Source organism: Macaca fascicularis, chromosome 4 (genome assembly GCF_037993035.2).
Source record: "Macaca fascicularis isolate 582-1 chromosome 4, T2T-MFA8v1.1".
Classification (NCBI taxonomy): domain Eukaryota; kingdom Metazoa; phylum Chordata; class Mammalia; order Primates; family Cercopithecidae; genus Macaca; species Macaca fascicularis.
The window spans coordinates 59074817-59096922 of NC_088378.1; the positions used below are offsets into that span (position 1 = coordinate 59074817).

A 22106-nucleotide genomic window follows, 5' to 3' on the forward strand; every position below is an offset into this window, starting at 1 on the left:
GGAGTCAAGGCTGCAGTGAGCTGAGATCATGCCACTGCATTCCAGCCTAGAGGACAGAGTGAGACCCCGTCTCCAAAAATAAATAACTAATTACATAAAGTCTTGTGAAGAATCTGCAGTGGAGCATAATGTAACCCATAAATCCACTTAACTGGGCGCACACAAACTACAGTATGTCCCAGTTCATTAGAGTGAAAATCAAGCAAGGGACCACCTCGGCGTGGTAGAGCCCCTCGCTTGCCCTCCACACCCTGCTCTGTTCTCTGTGTCTGACCATTGACCAGCCGTCACTCAGGCACTAGTCGAGAATGCCAATGTCTTCGTTGTAATTTTAGAAGCACATCATTGCTGGACAAAGCGCCTACCTGTTAATTTTTAAAAGTAATGTCCATCATTTTGAACATTGTTTTCTTTCTTTTTTATTCAACTGACCCTCATGAGGAATTGAACTTGGTTTTCTGAACTTTGTTGGTAATGTTTGAAGGACATAGAAACAGTTGTCATAGGTCTCAAGTGATATAAACCACAGTTCTTTAGAAAATATCTTTTGTTTTACCCATTCTGGATTTTGAAGTATATACAGATCTCATACCTGAGATTCTTATTGATATGAACTGTTTCAAAACACATTGATAGCAGAAGATACATACTGTCTTCTAGTCAAGAGGGTAGGGCTGTGTTTAGTTTAAAACATTTTAATGCATTTTATTTGCTAAATACAAAATTACAATATTCTATATAACTTTCCAAATTCCATCTGTCCTCCCTTTCCCCCGTCTCTTTATATTCAGATGCTTGTCTCTCTAGCTTAAAAATTCATGACTTTGAGAAAATTCATCTTCGTGTTATCTAAACTACTGCACCCCCACACGCTCCCTGTTAAGTGTCTGCGTATCTGCGTCTTGCTGTTGTTTTAAAATTCGGTTCTCTGCCTGGGGAATGGGGTGGTTTGCTTTAAGCTGCTCCACTCTTCTCGGCAGAAAAAGCAATACTTTGTTATGAGGTAGAGTTTTAAGCCAAGCTTTGGCCGGGGTCTTTCCCATTTGGGAGGAAGAGAGTAGGAATAGCAAGTGAGACGAAAATTCTCCTTGAATTTTAGCTCATTAAAATCTTACCTTGTCCTCGGCGTGGTATTTACTGATTTAAGCATCTAGCACTTTTCCTTTCCAGAAAGAATTAACATCTACGATGCAATCATTGCTAAGCGAGGAGATTTTTGTGTTTTCTCTGTGGAATTAGCTGTTCCCCAGTTGCGGATGAGCACATCCCACTTTAGAGTTGTGTGTAGGTATGGAGTTGAGGAGTTGGAATGAGATTTCCAAGATTTATAGGTAATGAAAAGAACAGGTTGTATCAAAGATACCACGTGTAGGAAACTAACTGTTCTTAGGGGACTTGTGTGAACCTGTGATCCTTGGCTTTCTCCAAAATGAACATTTCAGCCGTGTTCATATTAACCTCCTTTTTACAGTTGTTTTACCATGTTCTGGTTTTGCTGCTATTCTGCCTGAAAATCTAGCAAAATGGTGTTTCTTATCTGCAGAACTGCGACAAAGCTTAAACATTTGCATTTCTCTTGAGGATTACTGTGGTTGAATTTTTGACAGTACTATATATAAATGAAGAAATACAATTTTTTATACAGATGTTTAAAATCCTCTTTCTACTAGAACACTTCTTTCTCCCTAAATATACCATCACCAGGAACTCTAGCTGTTTTTCAGATAGGTGAGGTCTGGCCCACACAGTGGGCTTGCTGGCCTGTATAATGGCACCATCACAATGGTGGCTTAAGGGACTAGATTGCTGGTGATATTGGCTGCACAATTCTTTTTTTTGAGACAGAGTCTCACTCCATTGCCCAGGCTGGAGTGCAGTGGTGCGATCTTGGCTCACTGCAACCTCCGCCTCCCAGGTTCAAGCGATTCTCATTTGGCTGCAAAGTTCTTGGTGAGGTTTGGTGGTATTTTGGCCCTGTGGCACAGAAGAATGGTTATTTAGGCAAATGTGTTTTGTTTTTGGTTTTGTTTTGTTTTTGAGACAGGGTCTTGCCCTGTCATCCAGGCTGGAGTGAAGCGGCTTGATCACGGCTCACTGCAGCCATGACCTCCTGGGCTCAAGCGATCCTTCCACCTCTACCTCTGAAGTAGCTAGGACCACAGGCATGCCTCACCACACCTGGCTCATTTCTATTTTATTTTATTTTTGTAAAGACAGGGCCTTCCTATGTTGCCCAATCTGTTCTCAAACTTTTGGGCTCAAGCAGTCTTCCCACCCTGGCTTCCCAAAGTGCTGGGATTACCCAGCATGGTGGCATGAGCCAACATGTCTGGCCTAGGCAAATGTTTTAGTAGGGCTTTCTCTTTTCTTTTTAAGGTGATTAATACAGTAGATTCATACAGTCAGAAGCTGAAAAGCAGGGAATACTGTTTGGCTTATTAATGGACAATCAATGACTGTTAATACACTTTTCACTATTCACATGGTCAAATTGATCAAATATTTCCAAGGTGTTAACTTTTAAAGTTGGCTTTGTCAGCTCTATGAAAAGACATGCATTTACATTTTTATCATGCTCCTCCTCTGTCAGGGGACTTGGATCTGCCCTTGATCTTGGCTTTTCTGTTCATAAACCAGGTAGGACTGTCAAAGGTTTGCTCCCACTATCATCTCTTGTCCCAAGATTTCTAAAAGGCATCAGCTGATGCACCCTTTTGCCCAAATAGTGTTAATCGTCCTCAAGCTGAGGAGCTGTCCTGGTTCTTCCACAGGATCTATAATGATCAGCCTGTAAGCTGAGAATGGATAAGGGTGTCTCCAGCACGTTTATTTGGTGGTTTGGTGGGGGCAGTGGCAGTGGAGATGCTTTTGTGTTCCATAATCTGCCCCTCTGTCTGTTTGACCCCAGAGACTCTGTGGTTAGTTGTAGGACATCAAAGTCCACAGGAAAGACAGTGGGGGAAGGGACTGTCAGTCCCCTCTTTCTGCCTAGGTTCACTAGGATCTCTAAGACTGGATTCACTAGGAGACACAGGACATACCATAGAGCTATTTGTGTCTGAGAGCCCCAGTTTCCTTGTCTGTTAAATGAGCATGGTAACACCAATCTCACTCATTTGGAATATTCAGTGAGGTAATACTTACAACACCTGGCTGACCTGTACAATTGTAGCTATTCTCTTCTGCAAGTCTAATATTCCTATTCACCCCTCGCTCCGCATAGGGATCCAGTTTGAAATCATCAGTTGCTCAGTGGGGCTTGGGGAGCTATTCTTTGGTTAAAGTCAGAGCCAACCTCTTTGCCTACCTCTTTGTCTTAATGTCAACTTCCTACCAGACTTGTTCCTCCAGTACTGGATGATCAAAATGCAAATAGGATGGACACGATCAATGCATTTTGTTGGAGTGGTTGCATTCTTTCTACTTTCTCAGGTCAAAAAAATGAACGGTTGGACAAGAGACTAACCAGGGCCTCAGAGAAAGTGAAATTCTTTCTCAAGCTCCTGAAAATCCTTCCATGGGTATAGTAACAGTTCTATAGGGGTCTCATTGTGATGGTGCCATTATACAGGCCAACAAGCCCACTGCGTGGGCCAGACCTCATGGCCTTCATCCTTGTTTTCCTCTTTTTTGTTTTTTGAGACAGGATCTCGCTCTGTCTCCCAGGTGGGAGTGCAGTGGTGTGATCTTGGCTCACTGCAGCCTCTGCTTCCTGGGTTCAAGCGATTCTTGTGCCGCAGCCTCCTGAGTAGCTGAGATTACAGGCCCCTGCCAGTGCGCCTGGCTAATTTTTGTATTTTTAGTAGAGACAGGGTTTCACCGTGTTGGCCAGTCTGGTCTCGAACTCCTGACCTCGTGATCCACCTGCCTCGGCCTCCCTAAGTGCTGGGATTACAGGCGTGAGCCACTGTGCCCGGCTGCCCTATCATTTTTCTTGATATTATAGTTAGTGGTGAAAACATGTAAATGATAATACTCCACATGCAGTATGTATGCTGAAGTGACTACCCTGAAGATATTTTTTAAGTCCTATTTTTTTTTCTTTCTAGGATATGATAATCATTTTCTGTTTGTATTAATACATGCTTGAAAGGAATTAGTAAAGCGACTCCATCCTTGTCAGCAGCTTGGAACAAAGCTGTGGATCTGGGATTGTGTTGAACTCATTTGACATCAGTGGTTAGTTGTGTCTTTATGCCTCAGATCAAACTGTGCATGTTTTTTTCTTTCTCCTTTTAGCTTCATGAGGCTGACATTGTGGTCCTAGGCTCACGTAAGCCAGAAGAGATTCCCCTTACTTGGATACAACCAGGAATTACTGTTCTCAACTGCTCCCATGACTTCCTGTCAGGTAAATGTCTTCACATTGGTGTTGAGCCACTGATTAGGTCAGATCATTCGAAGAAATGTTAACCTTTTCCTAAGAGGGTATGTTTCTGAAATGTTAGCAGTCGTCAACATTAGTATATAGGGTAGGAAACTTAGACTGTGGGCTACCTGATAGAACCATGCTGTTGAGCAAAGAGAGACCAAGATGGCGGTTGAGGTGTCTGCTGCCACAGTGAAGTGCCCCCTACTGGCCTCTAGCAGTCAGGTTAGTTGTGACCTTAAGTAGATGATTTGTATGTGTGTGAGGTAAACTAGAAATAGCGGTTTTCACAGTCTCTTAAAAATTAGTAAAATCCTTTCTTCCAAAGAAATCTTCATGGAATTTCACTATGTAAAAGCAGATGAGAGCCAGATTGTCAGGAGGGATGGGAATAGGATCAGTCTCTGTGTCTCCCTGATTTCCCCTTGTGTTGACCCATGAAGCACATCCTTGGAGCCCCAGAGTCATGTCAGAACAGTATGAAAATCACCACTAGATGCAGAAACTGTTTTAGGATTGGTCCTGCTATTTGATGGCATTTTGCCAAGGTATCCAGGAATACTCAAGACCACACCAGGCCCACTTTGGGGGCAGCCCAAGCAGTGCCCGCAACAGGGCAGCCAGCAGCCCTGGGATCCAGCAGGAGCAGGCCCAGAGTAGGTTCCTTTTTCCAGTTCGTAGAAGGACTGAGGCTAAGAAAGCCTTGGACCACACCCAGCCCCTCAGCAAGTCCCTGAATGGCACAGGTGAGCAAGAGACAATGGCACAGGGAGGCAGAGGAGAGCCCCCCTTCCTGATTCCTTCTGGCTTTGGCCTCCAAATGTTCATGCAGAAGAGAGGACTATGCTGAGCTGGGCTGGAGGACAGGGGCAGCTTTTACCCCTAAAGCTGGGCAGAACATGCACCACGGTTGGCAGCCTCTGCTCTCCTTCACTTCCACTAGGACCATACTTGAGGTTGAAATCTTGAAACCTTATAGGCAGCTCCATAAAAGCGTGAGCCCTAGCCAGAGGTTGATACTGACCCTCCTCTCTAGGAAATGTAGCTCCTGCCAGAACTGACGGATCAGATTAAAAACTCCCTGGGGGCTGGAGAGGGTGGAATGGATCAGAGTCCAAGGAAAGAGCCAGAGCTCAGCTCTTGCATTAAGAACTGTGGCCCTAGCGGCTCTTTTTAACAAACAGAAAGCATGTGCTAAATAACATTTTTAAAATATATGTAGTTTCTTCATATAACTTTTTTTTCCCTGAGAAAAACAATGCCTAACCTATTAATAGTAGACAGGGTTTCCTCTGTTCAGAATCCCAGTTAGATTAGGAAAATCAGTTCCAACATTTGTTTCTTGTAAATGAATGCTGCTTTGCTGTAATATTTACTTGCTGTGTTTTATTAAAGTTTTCATGTAGGACAGTTTTGGCACAGTCATGGCTAGGGTTAGGAGTCTACTTTGATGTTCTCCTGGAATCCCTTTGAGCTCTGTGGTTACATGACAGTGACATATATTTTGTTAGTGAAAGTGCTTTATTTTTAATAAGGTTTCCTTTTAGGACCCTTATTTTTGGAAAAAGTATTCCCTGAAACATTAGATTTCAATGTAATGATTCTCTGGGGGAAAGAAGACCAAGGCGTTACAGATGTTCCTCGGGCTTATGCGTAGATAAACCCATCAGAAGTTGAAAATATCATAAGTAGAAAATGGGCATTTATAGATAGGATGGGATGTGAAAACACAAAACAACATCCAAAAACGCTGGCAGCTTAGTACATTGCGGAGTATTGGTTGTTTGGTCTTGTGATTGCATGCCTGACCAGAAATCGCGATTTGCCGTCACTGCTGCCCAGCGCCTCAAGACACCCTTGTTCTGTGTATGGCTAGCCTGGGAAAAGATCAAAATTTAAAGCAGTTTCTACTGAATGCATGTCCCTTTCCCATCATCATAAAGTGGAAAAATAGCGAAAAGGTTGTAAATCAGGGATGGTCTGTGTATTTCAAAATGATTCTGTAAGTAGAATTTATTTGAAATTTATCTGGCCCAACTCTAATAGTTTTCATGTTGGTTTTTGAATGTCTAGTGTCTGGAATAGTACCTGACACTTAGTAACCACTCTGTGAATTTTTTTTTTTTTTTTTTTTGGAGATGGAGTCTTGCTCTGTCGTCCTGGCTTTAGTGCAGTGGCGCGATCTTAGCTCACTGCAGCCTCCGCCTTCTGGGTTCAAGTGATTCCCCTACCTCAGCCTCCCAAGTAGCTGGGATTACAGGCGCCTGCCACCACTCCCGTCTAATTTTTGTTTTGTATTTTTAGTAGAGGTGTGGATGCACCATGTTTGCCAGGTTGGTTTCGAACTCCTGACCTCAAGCGATCCACCCACCTCAGCCTCCCAAAGTGCTAGGATTACAGGTGTGAGCCACCGGGCCCAGTTAACTTTGTGAATATTGAGTGTTTAACAAGTTAATAAGCATGACTCAGAATTGTACTCTGCTTGTAGTTTTAAGTTAGTGGCATGTTTAGAAACATTTCCTTGAACTTGTCTCCCACTTAAAAATGGGGCTGATGGCCAGGCGTGGTGGCTCACACCTATAATCCCAGCACTTTGGGAGGCTGAGGCGGGTGGATTACCTGAGCTCAGGAGTTTGAGACGCAGCCCGGCCACCATGATGAAACTCTGTCTCTACTAAAAATACAAACAAATTACCTGGGCCTGGTGGCGGGTACCTGTAATCCCAGCTACTCGGGAAGCTGAGGCAGGAGAATGGCTTGAACCCAGGAGGCGGAGGTTGCGGTAAGCCAAGATTGCACCATTGCACTCCAGCCTGGATGACAAGAGTGAGACTCCTCAAAAAAACAAAAAAAAAGAAGGAAAGAAAAAAAAAATGGGGCCAACTAGGCAGTCATTGAGATGAAGATGAGGAATGCTATGTTGATGAAACAGATGAACAGTTTCGGGGTGGTGCTGTCCATAATAGCACATTTCTAAATAGTCTACAAGTTTTAATTTTACCAACTTTTTTAGTATGAAAATTTGATCTAGGAATAATGGAGAAAGGTTTTTTCCCCCACTTTTTTTCATTATCCCACTACTGTAAAGAAATGAATAAACTTTTTGAAATATTAAAAAGAAAAGAGCTCTTATTTAAACTCAAGATGAGAAGAAGAACTTTTAATAAACTTGTGGCTGGATGAAGGCAGAGTTTTATAATGCAATTTTTATTCTTACCTTCATGGTACAGGGTCCCTCCTCCTTCCCCCCGTAAAAATAGATGGGATGTTGTGATTTATGATGAGATAATTCTGTAGAGGCATTTTATGGAATACGTATGGAATCCTAGGAGAGATTTTCCTGATGGCTGATATCCCAGACACAGAGCTCAGAAAACAATTACACCCAGCTAGTTGGTTCTGTTCACTCTGCTATTGCATGAGTCCAATGTTTAGATTTTAAAACAAGGAAATTTCAACATTCTGTTTTCTAACTATAAGAGTAACTACTTTAAAAAAAAATTAAAAAGACAACCAAAAAAACCTCTTTCTTAGAAAAGGTCTTGCTCTGTTGCCCAGGCTAGAGTACAGTGGCACAATCACAGCCTCAAACTCCTGGGCTCAAGCAATCCTCCCTCCTCAGCTAATTAAAATAATTTTTTTTGTTGTCGAGGCAGGGTTCTCACTGTGTTGCCCAGGCTGGTTTTGAACTCCTGGCCTCAAGTAGTCCTCCCGCCTCCACCTCCAAAAAGTGCTGAGATTACTGGTGTGAACCACCATATCTGGCCTAAAAAATTTATTTCAAATGAAAGAAATACACACTGCTCTTGTAGTGCTCTGCTTGCTAAACAGCAGATTTCATCATAAACACAACTATTTTGTACCCTAAATATTAGGACTTACTGATGTACGAAATGGGACCAAGGAAAAGCTTTTCTTCTATCTTAGGCTCAGAGAATAGTATCAAAACAGCAACTCTGTGGCTCAGAGTAGTTTATAGCATCATTTTAAGCTAATATATTTCTATTTAGTGTAGAAGAGGGCAAGAGCCCTGGGATGCTGATGTGCCGGGAGCCCCCAAGGGACCTTGAGACTTTCCCTCCTATGGCCCTGAAGGGAGACATTAGAACTTACTGGAGGCTGGGTGTGCTGTGGCTCACGCCTGTAATCCCAGCACTTTGGGAGGCCGAGGCCAGTGGATCACTTGAGGTCAGGAGTTCAAGACCAGCCTGAGCAACATGGTGAAACCTCATCTCTACTAAAAATACAAAAGTTAGCCAGGCATGGTGGCAGGCACCTGTAATCCCAGCTACTTGGGAGGCTGGAGCAGGAGAATTGCTTGAACCCAAGAGGTGGAGGTTGCAGTGAGCCGAGATCACACCATTTCACTCCAGCCTGGGCAGCAAGAGCAAAACTCCATCTCTAAAAGAAAAAAAAATGTAGTGCAAAGAACATGGACTTTGGAGTCAGGATTAACCTAACTCAAGGAAAAGGGAGTTGTTTGTGTAAAAAAAATTCTTGGCCTGACACGGTGGCTCATGCCTGTAATCCGAGCACTTTGGGAGGCTGAGGCGGGCGGATCACCTGCGGTAGGGAGTTCAAGACCAGCCTGACCAACATGGAGAAACCCTGTCTCACTAAAAATACAAAATTAGCCGGGCGTGTTGGCTTATGCCTGTAATCCCAGCTACTCAGGAGGCTGAGGCAGAAGAATCGCTTGAATGCGGGAGGTGGAGGTTGCGGTGAGCTGAGATCACACTCCAGCCTGGGCACCAAGAGCGAAACTCCGTCTCAAAAAAAAAAAAAAATTCTTAATTGTATTGCACTTACAGGCTATGTGACTTTGAGGAAATAAGATCTCTGATGAATTAATAAGATTCCCAATTTATTTGTGGGTAAATTGGGAGGAAGGCTGTTGGGAGGAATGACTGAGATGCTACCTTGGGGCAGTTCCTCTTTGATGGTAGCTGCCAATAAATGCTTGTCCACTTCCTGCATTCCTCCCTCCACTTCCTTGTTGCCATGTTAACTGCACACGAAACAGCTTTCAGACTGCATCTTGGCACAATTTAATTAGTTCTCAATATAATATATTTGATTTTTTGCTTTTTTTAAAAAAAAGTAAAGGTTCATGCAGCACTGTATAAATTTCCTTGTTAATTTGGTTTCAGTGGTCCAAATTAAATTATTACCAATAGCTTATTAGTATCAGTTTACTAATATTTTAATTATATGTTTTTTTATCTTGTCTTACATTGCATTCTTTTAAAAACTAGTGATATGCTGTCATTTGACAGTAAGATTCAAATAATTTAAAGTAGGAGTGCAACTCTCAAGAACACTGTCACAAAAATTTTACCCAATGATATATATTAGTCCATTCTCACACTGCTATAAAGAAACACCTGAGACTGGGTAATTTATAAAGAAAAGAAGTGTAATTGTCTCACAGTTCCATGGGCCGTACAGGTAGTGTGATGCTGGCATCTGCTTGGCTTCTGGGAAGGCCTCCGGAAACTCACAGTTATGGTAGAAGGCGAAGGGGAAGCACGTATATCTTACATGGCCAGAGCAGGAGCAAGAGAGAGGGAGGGCATATTAGTCTGTTTTCACACTGTTGATAGAGACATACACGAGACTGGGAAGAAAAAGAGGTTTAATTGGACTTACAGTTCCACATGGCTGGGGAGGCCTCAAAATCATGGCGGGAGGTGAAAAGCACTTCTTACATGGCGGCAGCAAGAGAAAATACAGAAGACGCGAAAGTGGAAACACCTGATAAAACCATCAGCTCTCATGAGACGTATTCACTACCATGAGAACAGTATGGGGGAAACTGTCCCCATGATTGCAACACGTGGGAATTATGGGAGTACAATTCAAGATGAGATTTGGGTGGAGACACAGCCAAACCATATCAGAGGAGGAGGTACACACTGCATACTTATAAACAACCAGATCTCAGGATAACTCACTATCATGAGAACAGCACCAAGGGGATGGTGCTAAGCCTTTCATGAAGGGCCACCCTCATGATCCTGTCACCTCCCACCAGGCCCCACCCCCAACACTGGGGATTATAATTGAACATGAGATTTGGTGGAGACACAGAACCAAACCATATCATGATACTCATTTTATTTATTGCATTTTACTTTATATCCTACAAAGTCAATGTATTTAACTCAAAAACTGGCTACCAGTGGTTTTTGTTGTTGTTGTTGTTTTTAAGTTCTACCTGTACTGGTTTCTAATTTTCAGCTGTTCCTGATTTTAAAACCTCGCATTTGGGGGTAATTTGTTCTCCTAGATGGGAAGAAAATATTTAAGGCTGTGGGCTTGGAGAGTGGTTTTTTGATAAGAAGGATGCCCTTGGCCAGACTGCATAGAAGCTGAGATGTTTCCACAGAGCCAAGATGGCAGGAAGGCTGAAGAGTCTGCTGCATCCCTCCCACTGCCGTGATTGTTCTGGCAAAGTTCCCAGGGTGGTCCAGCACTGCTCATGTTAGTGAAAGGGTGGTTCTGATTTCTGAGGAAGTCATGATAACACTTTGGCCTTAAATTTTCTTTTTGCAGAAAGTTTATCATTAGAAGAATGGCCATCTTTTAAAGTGATTCATTGACTTGTCCCTAGAGAAATCAAGAGTTAGATGAGTGTTTACTGGGAAGTGAAAAGACCCATCCACGGTTTGGGATGAGATCCTTGTTGGACTGTGATCCCAGGATATTACCCAGGCCCAGACTGTAGACAACCTTCAGATGGAGTCCTGCCTCTACACGGGCAGGGAGTGAAATAATGATTCCCTTTCTCAATTTTCTTTAGCCATGAAATTTATTAAAAATGTATATCTGATTCTGAGTTGCCAGTCTTATTGCTTCAGATTCTCTGGATTCAGAACTTATTTTTATGTTATTTTATATTTTGAGAGAGTCTTGCTCTGTGATCCAGGCAGGAATGCAGTGGCGCAACTACAGGCCCACTGCTTCCTGAGCTCAAGTGATCCTCCTGCCCCAGCCCCCAGGTAACTGGGACTACTGACACATGCCACGATGCCCAGCTAATTTTTGTACCTTTTCTAGAGACAAGGTTTCACCAAGTTGCCCAGGCTGCTCTCGAACTCCTGGACTTAAGCAATCCTCCTGCCTTGGCCTCTCAAAGTGCTGGGGTTACAGGTGTGAGCCATCGCACCCAGCTTCAATGCAATCTTAAAACTGAATTAGAAAATCTGAGTCCAGGCCAGAGTTATTTTTAAGTTGTGTTTTAAAATTGTGTTGTTTTTGGTCGAGCCTGGTGGCTCACACTTGTAATCCCAGCACTTTGGGAGGCTGAAATGGGCTGATTGCTTGAGCTCACGAGTTCGAGACCAGCCTGGGCAGCATGGTGAAACTGCCTCTACAAAAAATACAAAAATTAAGGCCAGGTGCTGTGACTCATGCCTGTAATCCTAGCACTTTGGGAGGCCGAGGCCGGCAGATCATGAGGTCAGGAGTTTGAGACCAGCCTGGCCAACATGGTGAAACCCTGCCTCTACAAAAAAAATACAAAAACTAGCCAGGCGTGGTGGCACGTGCCTGTAGTCTCAGCTACATGGGAGACTGAGGCAGAAGAGTCTCTTGAACCCAGGAGACGGAGACTGCAGTTAGCTGAGATTGCACCACTGCACTCCAGCCTGGGTGATAGAGCAACAGTCCATCTCAAAAACAAAAACAAAAACCAAAAATTAGCCAGGCATTGTGGCATGCGCCTGTAGTCCCAGCTACTTGGGAGGCTGAGGTGGGAAGATGGCTTGAGCCTGGGAGGCAGGGGTTACAGGGAGCTGAGATGGTGCCACTGTACTCTAGCCTGAGGGATCGAGCCAGACCTTATCTCAAAAAAAAAAGTATTGTTTTTAATTACTTGTAATTTTAATTGCTTGTAATTAAAAAAAAGTAACTAAAAGGATCAAAAGTTAACTTTGCGGATAGTGAACCTTAGCCTACTGTACATAAAAATCAGAAGGCCAAGGCAGGAGGATTGCTTGAGCCCAGGAGCTCAAGACCAGCTTGGGCAACATAGTGAGACCCCCGTCTCTATAAAACAACTTAAAAATTAGCCAGGTGTGGTGGCACACCTTTGCAGTCCCAACTACTCAGGAGGCTGAGGTGGGAGGATTGCTTGAGCCTGGGAGGTCAAAGCTGCAATGATCATGATCACATCACTGCACTCAAGCCTGGGCAACAGAGCAAGACCCTGTCTCAAAAAATAATAACAGTAATAATCAGAAAGCAACACTGTATGTGAATGAAGTCACCTTACCTAGCTGCCGGTGGACAGCCTTTGGTATTTCAAGAACCTAGTTTTTATTCATTCCTGCTTTCGATATTTGTTGACTGTGAGCTTTAGGCTTATCCAGGGTCCACGAAGAAGAAATGGTTCTTCCTCATCTCAGGCTTTTGTTATTTTGGGGCGTTTTAAATTCCTCTGCCATGGTTACTCAATCCGACCCTACTTACCTGTCTCTTCCACAAATTTCTCAAATGTCATTTGTGGTACCCTTTTAACTCTTATGGACTTGCTTGATTTTAACATATCTTTTACTCACTTTGAATGGACTTTTGACTAGAAATAGAGGGTAGTGTTGTGTGTACCACCTGCCATCTTGAGCTAGACCCTTTCAAAGAGTTGGTTTTGTTAATTATATCTTCTTACGTGGCTCATTATGCTTGTTGAAATTTGTGAGATGGTTTAGACCAAGCATGTCCAAACCACAGCCCGTGGGCCGCATGTAGCCAAGGATAGCTTTGAATGCAGCCCAACACAAATCCATAAACTTTCCTAAAACATGAAATTTTTTTTTTTTTGCAATTTTTTTTTTCCTTAGCTCATCAGCTATCATAGTGTTAGTGTATTTTACGTGTGGCTATGGCCCGAGACAATTCTTCTTCTTCCAGTGTGGTCCAGGGAAGCCAAAAGATTATACATCCCTGAAAGCTTTAGACGTATCAGGAATCATATAGCTTTTCAAAATAAAATATCCACACTTTTGCTAAGTTCTATGCTACGTAAGTGACTGAAATGATACCAGGACTTATTTATCTTGTAAACTTGGAAGTGAAATATTCTTCATTCACAAGGGTATTTGTGATTAAATTCTGGGAATATGCATTTATAAGTTAATACCAGCTTCTGGAATGTTACTTTTTCTTTTTTCTTTTTTAGATTTTTTGAGATGAAGTCTCACTCTGTTGTTCAGGGTGGAGTACAGTGGCATGATCTTGGCTCCCTGCAGCCTCCGGGTCCCAGGTTCAAGCAATTCTCTGGCCTCAGCCTCTGAGTAGCTGGGACTACAGACGTCTGTCACCATGCCTGGCTAACGTTTTTTTGTATTTTTAATAGAGACGGGGTTCACCTTGTTGGCCAGGCTGGTCTTGAACTCCTGACCTCAAGTGATCCACCCGCCTGGGCCTCCCAAAGTGCTGGGATTACAGGCGTGAGCCACCGCATTCAGATGCTTTATTTCTCCATCACTTAAAATAGAGGAATGAGAGAGGCCCGTTTGTTTTATGTAGTAGTTGGACAAGATCTTAAGTACAGATCTCTAGTGATTAAAACAAAACACAGCAAATCTCTCTCATCCTCTAGACTCTTGGCTTTTGCCTAAATATGATTCATAAAGCTGAAGTGTTTCTAATCTTTAAATAATACCCAAGGGATATGATTATATGATTACCCAACACCCTAATACAATTTAAGAGTAGAGTGATCCAAAGAAGGAGAAAATAGTGTCTTCAAAAATGTTGCTGTTAGAAATATTTCTTTTCTCTAAGGGAGGATGCAGGCTAAAGCATTTTACATGTGTGTTTACTTTTATAAATTTTCTAAGTGAGGGTAGAATTCTTTTTTTTTTTTTTTTTTTTCCCAGATAGTTTCACTCTTGTTGCCCAGGCTGGAGTGCAGTGGTGCAATCTCGGCTCACCACAACCTCCACCTCCCAGGTTCAAGCGATTCTCTTGCCTCAGCCTCCCTAGTAGCTGGGATCACGGATGTGCACCACCACACCCAGCTAATTTTTTTTTTTTTTTTTTTTTTGTATTTTTAGTAGAGATGGGGTTGCACCATGTTAGCCAGGCTGGTCTCGAACTCCTAAACTCAGGTGATCCTCCCACCTCGGCCTCCTAGAGTCCTGGGATTACAGGCGTGAGCCACTATGCCCTGCCAGAAGTGGAATTCTTATCAACATCTTTCTATGTTGATAATCAGGTAGTCCCTAACATTAATACCCTAAAATGCAATTTTTTAGTTTTGATGAAAAATTGATTCTATCACTTCTCTTTTTTTTTTTTTTTTTTTTTGAGATGGTATTTTGCTCTTGTTGTCCAGGCTAGAGAGCAATGGCACGATCTCGGCTCACTGCAACCTCTGCCTCAGAGAAATGTTCAAGAGAAACGTTCAAGCATTTCTCCTGCCTCAGCCTCCTGAGTAGCTGGGATTATAGGCACGCACCACCATGCCCAGCTACTTCTGTATTTTTAGTAGAGATGAGGTTTCTCCATGTTGGTCAGGCTGGTCTCAAACGCCTAACCTCAGGTGATCCGCCCGCCTCGGCCTCCTAAAGTGCTGGGATTACAGGCGTAAGCCGCCGCACCTAGCCGATTCTATCACTTCTATGATAGAGAATTTTTAAATTATCGAAAAAGTCTGATTTCTCATGTAACACTTTGACCAGTCTTACCCTATGAATGTTTTCATCCGCCTTCTCACACTTTGCATCCACTAGTGAAAGTGCTTCTATTTTTCTACATACTGTACAGTAAAGATTTTAGAGCCTTCTGGGCCGGGCACGGTGGCTCACACCTATAACCCCAGCACTTTGGGAGGTCAAGGTGAGCAGATCACTGAGGCCAGGAGTTTCAAACCATGCTAGCCAACGTGGTGAAACCCCGTCTCTACTAAAAATACAAAAAGTAGTCAGGAGTGTTGGCAGGTGCCTGTAATCCCAGCTGCTAATAAGGCGGAGGTTGCAGTCAGCTGAGATCATGCCACTGCACTCCAGCCTGGGTAACAGAGAGAGACTCTATCTCAAAAAAAAAAAAAAAAAAAAAAAGATCATTCTAATAAGATGAAGCCCACTGTGTCAAAAAAATGTAAAGATTAGGATATGAAGTCATTCTGACAGATTATGCTGTGGAATGTACATCCCTGTTCCTTTCTTCTGAGCCTTATTTTCATGTTAATAGTTTAAACTACATACTATATGCCAAGAACTTTATGTACCTTATCATATTTCATTTTCACAAAATTTTAGGAGGTTGATATTACTCCCATTAATTAACAGGCCCAACATCACAATTTCTAGCAAGAGGAAGAGCTATGCTTTTAATGCAAGTCTGACTCTGAATTCTGTGGCCTAATCTGCAGTCTATGTTGCATCCACATTAAATGTTTTAAATGTTCACTATGAATTCTCTTGAGCTATTTATTTCTATCTCTAATTATGCCATATTTTAAAAATCACAGTGATACTTGGGCTTGTGTGAAGAGATAGTGTGTCTAGATGTTTCTTCCTGGCTCAGTGTGAGGTATGATTTTCCAAAGCACATGGTGTGCTTCATTACATTTTTAAAATCCATTTATCGCAGGTTAATAACTTAGATGACTTTTTTTTTTCTTTTCTTGAGATGGAGTCTTGCTATGTCACCCAGGCTGGAGTGCAGTGGCATGATCTTGGCTCACTGCAACCTCCACCATCCAGGTTCAAGCAATTCTCCTGCCTCAGCCTCCCAAGTAGCTGGGACTACAGGTGCACACCACCATGCCCAGCTGATTTTGTATTTTTAGTAGAGATGGGGTTTTGCCATGTTGGCCAGGCTTGTCTTGAACTCCTGACCTCAGGTGATCCACCTGCCTTGGCCTCCCAAAGTGCTGGGATTACAGGCGTGAGCCACTGCACCTGGCCAGATGGCCATTTCTCTAATGTAAAATGTGAAGCAGGCCCAGTGGAGGGTCCCAGGGCTGTACCAGAGGTGACCAACCTGCAGCCATGCCCTGACATCCTAACTTCCTTGATGAAAAATGAGCCCATTATTCAGTGTGCTGGCTGTTTGCAAGGATTAATGGATTAGAAATGACAATGTGCTGAAAGTCTTTTTTTCCCTCCAATTGTTTACAGGGAAGGTTGGGTGTGGCTCTCCGAGCATACATTTTGGTGGACTCATTGAGGAAGATGACGTGAGTCTCCTTGCTGCAGCTCTGCGAATTCAGGTTTGTTCGACATGGCTGTCTGAGAAACCTTGAGTTTGGAAGTTTGATTAATAGTTGCTAACAGTTTACAAGTGGTTTCTGTTTACCAGGTACAGTGTTAAACACTTCATACACAGAGTGTTAGGCCCATTTGATAAATGAAGAAATAGTGATTTTGAAAAACGAAGTGAGTTGCCTGTGATCACATGGCATGTGTGGGGTGGGGATCCATACTGGGGACTGTGTGTATGTTATCTTGTGCTGTGTAATAAATTATCTCACAATTTAGTAACTGGAGCAACAAGGCATTTATTTTCTCACAGTTTCTTCAAATCAGAGATTTGGCAGTAGATTAACAGATTAGGTGGTATGTTAGTCCATTCTTGCATTGCTATAAAGAAATACCAGCTACTTGGGAGGCTGAGGCAGGAGGATTGCTTGAACCCAGGAGACAGAGGTTGCAGTGAGCTGAGATTGCACCACTGAACTCCAACCTGGGTGACAGAGGGAGACCAAAAAAAAAAAAAAAAAAAAAAGGAAAAGAAAAGAAATACCCAAGACTGTGGTTAACTTAGAAAGAAAACAGATTAAATTGGCTCACCGTTCTTTTTTTTTTCCTCCTTGAAATGGAGTCTCGCTTTGTCACCCAGGCTGGAGTGCAATGGTGCAATCTTGGCTCACTACAACCTCCACCTCCCGGGTTTAAGCGATTCTCATGCCTCAGCCTCCTGCGTAGCTGGGATTACAGGCACGCACCATCACACCAAGCTAATTTTTTGTATTTTTGGTAGAGACAGGGTTTCACCATGTTGGCCAGGCTGGTCTCAAACTCCTGGCCTTGTGTGATCTACCCGCCTCGGCCTCCCAAAGTGCTGGGATTACAGGCATGAGCCACCGCGCCTGACCTGGCTCACAGTTCTGCAGGCCTTACAGGAAGCATAACACAGGCATCTGCTTCTGGAGAGGCCTCTCCAAGCTTCCAATAATGGCAGAAGGTGAAGGGAAAGCAGGCATCTCACAAGGTGTGAACAGGAACAGGGAGTAAGGGGGTGGTGCTACATACTTTTAAATGACCAGATCTCATGAGAACTCACTCATTATCACAAGGATGCTACCAAGGGGGATGATGCTAAACCATCATGAGAAACCAGCCCCTGTGATCCCATCACCTCCCACCAGGCCCCACGTCTAACATTGGGGATTATATTTCAAGATGAGATTTGGGCAGGGGCACACATCCAAACTATATCAGATGGTTTGGGCTCAGGATCTCTCATGCATTTGAAGTGAAGATGTCAGCTGGGGCTACAATCATCTGAGGGGTTGACTGGGGCTGGAGGATCTGTTTCCAGGATGGCATACTCACATGGCTGTGGGCATGTGTATTTCATTCCTCATTGGCCATCAGCAGATGCCTTGCTTCCTCATCATGTCCACCTCTCTGTAGGGCTGCTCACAGTGTGGCAGCTAACTTCCCCCAGTATGAGCAATCCAGAAGGAGTCTTGCAGTATGGATGACCTAGGCTCTGACATCATGTGCCGCCACTTCCTTTTGTCCTGTTTGTTAGAAGTATATCACTAAGTCCGGTTCATATTCAAGAGAAGGAGAATCCTCACCTCTTCAAGACAGGAATATTAAAGTATTTGTAGGCATTTTCAAACCATCACCACCTGTGTGACCTAAAGGCGAAGGTCACCAGTGTTCCACCATGTAAGCTGAGTGTTGTCATAGTGCTGGAGCCTGCAGTGACGGTGGCTTCTGGCAGTGACACTCTTTACTGAAACTCTTTACCTCAAAATGGGTCATTATACATTTTTGTAAGGATTATAAATTACATTTCCATCAAAGCCAAATTTTATTTATTTTTATTTCATTTACTTATAATTTATATGCATACATAGCACTATTCAGTAATTCAATTTGCTTGTTCTTTTATACCAACTACAGAAGGATGGTATTTGGAAGCTGAGCATCCAAGCTGATCATTCATGCAGTCTTGTATTTTCTTCATTTTTCTTTTCTAAATCAGATGACGAACCTATTCAGTATAAGTTTATCCATGTACATGATGTCTTTTGTGAACACTTAATCTATTTTATTTATTTATTCATTCATTGATTTATTTATTTTATTGAGACAGGTGTCACCCAGGCTGGAATGCAGTGGCACGATCTCAGTTCACTGCAGCCTGCACCTCCCAGGTTCAAGCCTCCTGGGTAGCTGGGATTACAGGCACATGCCACCACACCTGGCTAATTTTTTTTTTTTTTTTTTGAGATGGAGTTTCACTCTTGTTGTCCAGTCTAGAGCGCAATGGTGCAATCTTGGCTCACCGCAACCTCCACCTCCCGAGTTCAAGCCGCAGCCTCTGGAGTAGCTGGGATTACAGGCATGCGCCGCCATACCCAGCTAATTTTGTATTTTTAGTAGAGACGGGGTTTCTCCATGTTAGTCAGGCTGGTCTTGAACACCCGACCTCAGGTGATCTGCTTGCCTTAGCCTCCCAAAGAGGATTACAGGTGTGAGCCACTACACCCGGCCTAATTTCTGTATTTTTGTTTTGAGATGAAGTCTCGCTCTGTCGCCCAGGCTGGAGTGCAGTGGCGCGATCTCGGCTCACTGCAAGCTCCGCCTCCCGGGTTCAGGCCATTCTCCTGCCTCAGCCTCCTGAGTAGCTGGGACTACAGGCACTCGCCACCGCGCCCGGCTAATTTTTTGTATTTTTAGTAGAGACGGGGTTTCACCGTGGTCTCGATCTCCTGACCTTGTGATCCGCCCGTCTCAGCCTCCCAAAGTGCTGGGATTACAGGCGTGAGCCACCGCGCCCGGCCAATTTCTGTATTTTTAATAGAGACAGGGTTTTACCATGTTGCCCAGGCTGGTCTTGAATTCCTGACCTCAAGATCTGCCCACCTCGGCCTCTCAAAGTGCTGGGATTACAGGCATGAGCCACCTCACCTGGCCTCTTTATTCATTTATTTTTAAAGAGACAGAATCTCAGCTAGGATGAAGTGCAGTGGTGTGGTCTTGACTCACTGGAGCCTCAAACTTCTGGGCTCAAACAATCCTCCCACCTCGGCCTCCCAAGTAGCTGGGATTATAGGTGCTTGTCACCACACCTGGATTTTTTAATAGTGTATTTTCTCACATTTTCCTGTTTTTCTTTTTTAAATTTAACAAAAACAATGAACATAGTCAGAAGTTCTGGCCTGTGACTTGATATAACCCTGGACGTACATTGTAAAAAACATTCTCAGATTCATTGCTGTAAGTATGAAGAGCTAATAGTCTGCAAGGGAACTACAGAATTAAGCTGGATCATCCAGTTCATGCGTTCATATTTAAGAAACAAAGCAGCTTCTTTTAATACTATCAAACTCTTCAGTACGGTATTGAATAGTTGTATATTCTAACTAGGCATGCAGGTTTTCACATTTTCCTTTTTAAGAAAAACCTACAAACCTAGTTACAAGTGAATAAAAATATTCCTAATATCCACTTGGCTTATTGTACAACTGGAAAATCTTGTTTTGTAACATCCACAAACAGTATTTCCATGGTTTAAATGCGTGCCCTGTCAGCTTTTACAATTCTGACATGTTTTCCTCTCTCTCCCTGTGAAGAATATGGTCAGTAGTGGAAGGAGATGGCTTCGTGAACAGCAGCACAGGCGGTGGAGACTTCACTGCTTGAAACTTCAGCCTCTCTCCCCTGTGCCAAGGTAACACTGGTGATTTATTTATACTGATGTCAGCTCAGCACAGTGCCTTAGACCCAGTTAGTCATGAGGGAGAAGCACAACTCATGCTACTGTGGTTTTGATAGTAAATAATTTTCTCTATTCATTAAATTGCCACCCTATTTTCTGTATTGTAAATTCTCCAAAATTAAATCTAATGAATGTATTACTGTGTTCTGTCAGTTCTAAAAAGGCATATTTTAAAAATTTCCATATTTTCTATATTAAATGGCAGTTTTTTAATGATGTTTTAAAACTAATTTATATTAACTAATTTAATTTCAATGATGTTTCCTATATTTAATAGCAGTGGGTTTTTTTCTTTTTTTTTTTTTTTTTTTTGTGATGGAGTCTTGCTCTGTTGCCCAGGCTGCAGTGCAGTGGCGCAATCTCGGCTAACTGCAACCTCCACCTCCCAGGTTCAAGCGATTCTCCTGCCTCAGTCCCCGGATCGGGTAGCTGAGATTACAGGTGCACGCCACCACACCCAGCTAATTTTTGTATTTTTAGTAGAGACAGGGGTTTAGCCATTTTGGCCAGGCCGGTCTCAAACTCCTGACCTCAGGTGATCTGCCCACCTCAGTCTCCAAAAGTGTTGGGATTACAGGCGTGAGCCACCATGCCTGGCCTGGCAGTGTTTTTTCTTCTTAATGGTCCATGAAGTCATGGTTTTAAATCTGATAAAATATGGTAATGTAATATTTGGAATATGCTTTTCTGTGTCAGAAATGCCCAACGCATATATATCCGCCTGGTCTTAAGGGCCATGTAGGTTTCTACTCTGGGGATAAATGATCACCCAAACCAAACATTCCACGTGGCAACTGAGCTCAGCTTTCTTCAGAACAATCTGATAGGATAGTCTGTGTTCGTCTAGGTGGGTATTTTCCTCAGAGTGCTCTTTGATGAAGTCTAAGCTACATATTTTATCTGTAAATTTGAAAATATAAACTGTAGGTCATAGTCTCAGCATGTGGTTTAGAAGGATTGGGTAGGGATGACATCTGAAACAGACAGCCACATTTTCCAGCCTGATGATGAGTCATCTGTGTCTGTCCCACTCCAAGAAATTGGCCCCACCCCCATTATCCAGGTGTGCATAGTGCCAGGTGTGCATCCCCAGGTAATCTCATCTAGCAATGTTGGAATGCACAGAGTGCAGAGGAGATAAAATCCCTCTGGTAACTGACTCTTTTTATTTTTTTTTGAGACAGAGTCTTGCTCTGGTCTTGAACTCCTGACCTCAGGTATTCCACCCACCTCGGCCTACCAAAGTGCTGAGATTACAGGCATGAGCCACCGCACCGAGCCTGACTCATTTTTTGCCTGATAACCAGTTGCTTTATAGAATTGAACTCCATTTCCTTGGGCAGTCAGATGAACACCCTGGTTCAATTCTACCCACCAGGAGGGTGTGACCCTCTTGGACATGTTTTCATCCCTGCAATAGACGAAACATCTCAGTTATGTTCTGTATTCATTAATTATGTAAGTTGCAATGAGGAATGTTATTTCTGTAATATCATCCCTGGGCTTGTGCAATCTGTGTCATAAAATATCTTATTTTAGAGTTATTTATGTTGTTATAAGACCTTGGATTTTGAAAGCAAATCAATAATTTCTACCTACAAAGTGGTAAAAAAGATTAAGATAGATTTCACCAAATTGTGTACCAAAGTTTCAAAGTAAATTCTTCTTGTTTAACCAGTAATTTGGTTGAATAATTAAACCCTTTTCTCCCCCAAGAAGAATTTACTTTGAAATCATTGATTTCTAGACCCACTGGGCAAACAGAAGC

At 43.0% G+C, this 22106-nt stretch overlaps 1 protein-coding gene across 20 annotated transcripts in view; it reads left to right on the plus strand.

Moving 5' to 3' along the window:
* Positions 1–22106, plus strand: part of MTHFD1L (methylenetetrahydrofolate dehydrogenase (NADP+ dependent) 1 like) — a 232212-nt gene that overhangs the window by 35509 nt on the left and 174597 nt on the right. For all 20 annotated transcript variants that reach the window (XR_012433541.1, XR_012433542.1, XM_005552135.5 and 17 more), the window contains 3 exons: positions 4240–4351; positions 16498–16589; positions 20193–20290. Coding sequence is in view for 13 of the 20 variants with exons in the window: in XM_005552135.5 (XP_005552192.3) it covers positions 4240–4351; positions 16498–16589; positions 20193–20290 (302 nt within the window). In the remaining 7 variants the exon portion in view is untranslated. The remainder of the gene's footprint in view (positions 1–4239; positions 4352–16497; positions 16590–20192; positions 20291–22106) is intronic.